Source organism: Palaemon carinicauda, chromosome 14, assembly GCF_036898095.1.
Source record: "Palaemon carinicauda isolate YSFRI2023 chromosome 14, ASM3689809v2, whole genome shotgun sequence".
NCBI classification, from domain to species: Eukaryota; Metazoa; Arthropoda; class Malacostraca; order Decapoda; family Palaemonidae; genus Palaemon; species Palaemon carinicauda.
This window is the reverse complement of record NC_090738.1, coordinates 18,611,567-18,616,352: the sequence shown is the minus strand read 5'-3', so window position 1 is coordinate 18,616,352 and position 4,786 is coordinate 18,611,567. Positions and strand designations below refer to the sequence as shown.

General features: G+C 35.3%; 1 protein-coding gene across 1 annotated transcript in view; it reads right to left on the bottom strand.

Annotated features, from left to right (window-relative positions):
* Positions 1-703: 703 nt before the first annotated feature.
* The window catches only part of LOC137653452 (uncharacterized), a 427,638-nt gene continuing 423,555 nt past the window's right edge, over positions 704-4,786 (bottom strand). The window contains exon 2 of the mRNA XM_068386854.1: positions 704-2,512. Coding sequence (XP_068242955.1) covers positions 1,322-2,497 — 1,176 coding nt within the window. The 5' untranslated portion in view covers positions 2,498-2,512 and the 3' untranslated portion in view covers positions 704-1,321. The remainder of the gene's footprint in view (positions 2,513-4,786) is intronic.

The window sequence follows — 4,786 nt, the reverse complement described above, 5'->3', positions numbered from 1 at the left end:
CGGTAAATATGCCGTAAAAGTAGTGTTCCTTTTAGCAATAATTATACTAACAATTAACAATTGGACTTTCAATTACGGTAGCTACGTTCTAGGTCTCTGCTGGCTATTCATGGCCAAAAATCCACATAAACTCTATTTTCTTTTCAATTCCTTAACACATGTAAGTGTCACTTTTAGGCAAGGGCCCATGCTGGCATACTGTAAGTCTAGATTAAATGAAATTACTTAACTTTAGTTCCCAAGCGATGAAAAAAAAAACAACTTTGGAAAAATCTGATGAGACACTTTGCCTTTGGTTAGTAGTCAGCACTTTCAAGAAGAATCAGCATGAATGAAATAGTCACTGTCAACAAGAGGTATAAGAGAGTATGACAGATGAATGAAAAGTATAATAGTTAACTGCGTCACCTGTCGGGTAGTACGCTTGTTAAAAATTCAATGGCTGATGTATATCTGTATGGTGAGCACTAACAACAGTACAATAAAATCTAAAACTTTAATTTTCCAGATCTGGAAAGTGGAGGGATAAGTAGTTTTCGAACATTTATTATGGGTCAAAGATTTAATTAACAGTGTCGGCTTAGATTAGCCGAACATCAATTTGCAAGAGCTTCAACACCGAAGGAAAACCAACGAATAAAATCACACAAACAAATATACAAATTACAAACACTGAATAGACGATTAATTGTAATGTCCGTTGTAGACAGTTACATAAACGGCTTTAATGATCATAAAGTTACCATATACGAAATGCAGTGTCATTCTCGAGGACATTGCAAACTGAGCTCCCTTCTTTAGGATGATGCATCTATGTACAATTGGATACAGGAATTACTGGTACACCTTGCTCTGAGGAGGTGTACCCAGCCATACCCTTACTACCCTGAGAGTTCCAGTGTTTAGCCCCGCCCGCCACTTCTGTCAACTCTCCGTACACTAGCTTTTTTATTATTCACCGTGAAGTAAGGGTGTAACAGGGTACACTTCTTGAGAGCAAGGTGTACCAAGAATTCCTGTGTCCCATTATACATTAATTGCACATAGAGTGCTTCACTTAGAGAATTATGTGAATATACTAAATACCTAGAACTTTCAGCTACAGAAAGTACCAGCATGTATTACTTACGAGTATGTTGTTTGAACTATTTGCAAAAGTTTCAAATATTTCGAAGATCTATTTGGAAAAATATTACAACATTTCAAGAAAATTACAAAAGTTTTTAATGACTGTCTTTATTTGGAAAAGAAAAGATAAAAAAATTACATACACTTTTTACAAACGAATTAAAATCGCGTTTTGGCAAACGATTATTTAACCTCAGCTATATTCTATGCTAATGTCAGTCGCTTCAGGATCGGGCAAATACAAATTAGTGTCTTCTGCATTCGTTAAGTACGCGTTGGGGTCATCGCTGACAGATCTGCTTGAATCTGGCAGATAAACATTGCTTTCCTCATCAAGATCCTGATCAATACTTTCATCATACCTTTCAGTTTCAAACCCTACAGCTGGATTAACTCTAACGTCATCTGCAGGAGATGTCGTCCTAAGCTCGTTATTGGCAGCATCAACATTAGGATTCCCTCTGCTGGAATCTCTGACTGAACTTCCAGCCAATGGCGTCTCAATGCTTAGACTGCTAGCTGCAATTCCAGCACTAGACATCTGTATGCCTAAATTACTGCTGTGAGTTCCAACGCTAGATGTTTCAGCACTTAAAACACTGGTAGCAGCTCCAGGGCTAGACGTTCCAATGTTTAAATCTCTGGTAAAAGTTCCATCACTAGGTGTACCAATGTCTAAATTCCTGATAGTTGTTCCTACATTAGGTATTCTATTTCTCAAATTTCTAGTAGCAGTTCCAGCGTTTGGAATTCCAACGCTTAAATCGCTGCTAGCAGTTCCAGTAATAGATGTCCCAATGCTTATATCATTGGCACCAGTTTCAGTGCTAGACGACGTCCCAGTGCTTAAATCACTGCTAACAGTTCCAGTTCCAGAAATAGCACTTTGGGCTCTTAAATCAGTCCTAGCTGTCCCAGCAGTTGCCACACTTCTACCAACATTGTTATTGGAAGTTCCAGTAATGGGCGTCCTCCTGCCAAAATCGCCGATACTGTTCTCATTTTCGGGAATGACCCCAAAATCGGCGTTGGAGATGTCAAACAGAATTTCCGATTCCTCGCAGGGGAGGGCAAACTGAGGGTGAGCACAAGTGAGGGAATCTTGACTGAAGACCGTCTGGTTACCGCAGAAGAAGGAGTACTGCGCCATGTCGACGACTTCCCCAGCAGCGTTGGGTATTGGCAAGCAGATGTGAAAGACCTGGCAGTCAGCGGCTACGTCAGCGTAGTAGCCGTAAGGACGTCCCGTGCAGTCGAAAACCCGGTTGGGTTCGCCACCCAGAATATCCAGGTACCCATCTGAGAATCTATAAGCAGAGCGACCAACTGCAAAAGCGATGAGTGCTGACAGACAGACAAGGATCTTCATGTTGAGTTGTTGAGTCTGGAATACAGAAATGTGAAACAATGTGAATTATATCATTATCTTAGCAATGATTTTTTAATGCTTCGTTAATCAATTACGTCCCACTTATTCCTATTTCTGGAGTATTCTAAAATTCTCAAGCGGAAACAGAACCCAGATTAAATCGAATTACAAAGTATTTTCCAACATTAAGAAAAAAAAGTTTCGCAAAACAGAGAGGAAGACTGCAATTCATCATAACAAGAGTGAAAAAAAAGAAAAAAAAAAGAGGAAAATCGAAAGGAAAAACAAGACGAAGGACAAAGTACGAGAAAATAAGGAATGGACCCTATGTCAATCATCAACTTCATTCCTTTCTCTCCCCATTTCTTATAATCTTTGTATAATAGCAGGAGTTACTTAAAACTCAACAGAATACGAGTTTAATCCTTATTAGTGTTGTGACTAAGATAAATGAAAAAGAAAGACTTCAATGCATTTATTGTAAGTAAACGATGCTACAGATGCCACTTACTTCATGAAATGGAAAGACCAAAACAAGTAAAGATTACCAATCAATCACTTTCGAGTAATTCATTATACAGCATTTTTTTCATTTATCTATTTAACTGTAAATCATTATTTTTTTTTTTGAGGAGGGGGGTTCTCATCAATTGCCTTCCCTTATTAACATTTGGTGAACAGTTGGTTTATTCGATATGAATATTTTTAGATTAGTTATGAGATAACGTTAAAATAAAGTATCCTATTGTAGGAATTGAGAGAATTTAGATAAAAAGAAACAGAAAATCGATTGAAAGCCAGGGATAGGTAAGCTTAACAAATGCAAAATGGTTAATAAAAAGAAACCTCACAACAAAATGGAGGTGAATATAAAAAAATGTAAACAAAGCTGAAGTAAGATTTAATTTTATGCAATGATTTTGCATAACCCATTCACTGAGGTAGTGCCGACTTTAAACCTGACTCGTGTGCGCATCCTCACTTAACGGTTGAACTTTCATCCTAACTGAACAGACAAAAACATGGGGATGATAAGATAAACAAAAACTTAATATAGAGAAGGGAAATTTATAACAAAGTAACTCAAAGTTTTATTATCGAACATATATATATCATCTGATTGAGTTAGAAAAAATCTTGTCCTTCTAATATAATTAAGTCGAATCTAATCGCCCCTATATAAGATAGAGCAAGTGTCTGGCTATATATATATATATATATATATATATATATATATATATATATATATATATATATATATATATAAATATATATATATATATATATATATATATATAAATATCCGGTCACGCTCAGCAGCATTGTTGCCAGTCACATAACTACTCGGTGTCTCCCATTCCCCATTAATGTAGTCATACCCTGGTGAGAAAGGGGTACCCAGATAGGAAAGAGGGAGAGGGTAGGAGGAAGGGTTACATCTGTGTAATGCGTGCATATCTATCTAAATATAAATGACGGGTCATGTACACAAGACTAAAATACGACACAAAACATAAGCAGAAACAAGTGTCAACGTTTTGCAACGCAGTAAAAAAAAAAAAAAAAAAAAAAAAAAAAAATAATACAATTGCAAAAAAAAAAAAAATTTTTTTCGCTGAATGTTGCCATCTCATATGAACAAAAATCTTGCAAGTGGAAAAGTTTATAATTTGCCGGAATTAACACGAAGTCGTGTGCTCCATGAAAATAAAAAGACCGCACGAAAAATTATTTTCTTTTTCTTTTCTGATAATCAAAAATTACAGGTAATTCTCAATGTAGCGACTTTCTGTGAATTCTAATAGGTCAAAGCCCTTTCAATAATTAACCCAAAAATTAAAGTGAAATGCAAAAAAATAAGATAAATATAAATAAATAAACAATGGGGCAGATTCTTTTGTCACGTTTTTCGTTCTTCTTGACACATAATGACCCAAAATATCTGATCTTTTGAAATGCATTATAATAAAACGATTGATTAAATTCATTATAACAACACATCATCTTCCTACAGGTGTTCTTAGCTTAAATGATTGAATAATGACAATGAATGTTCTCTTGAGCTGATATTATTATTATTATTATGACTATTATTATTATTATTACTATTATTATCATAAGTTCAGCTACAACCCTAGTTGGAAAAGCAGGATGGTATAAGCCCAAGGACTCCAACAGGAAAAATAGCTTAGTGAGGAAAGAAAATAAGGAAATATACTATAAGAGAAGTTTAAGAATAATAAAAACATTAAAATGAATCCATTATATATAAACTATAAAAACCTCAAA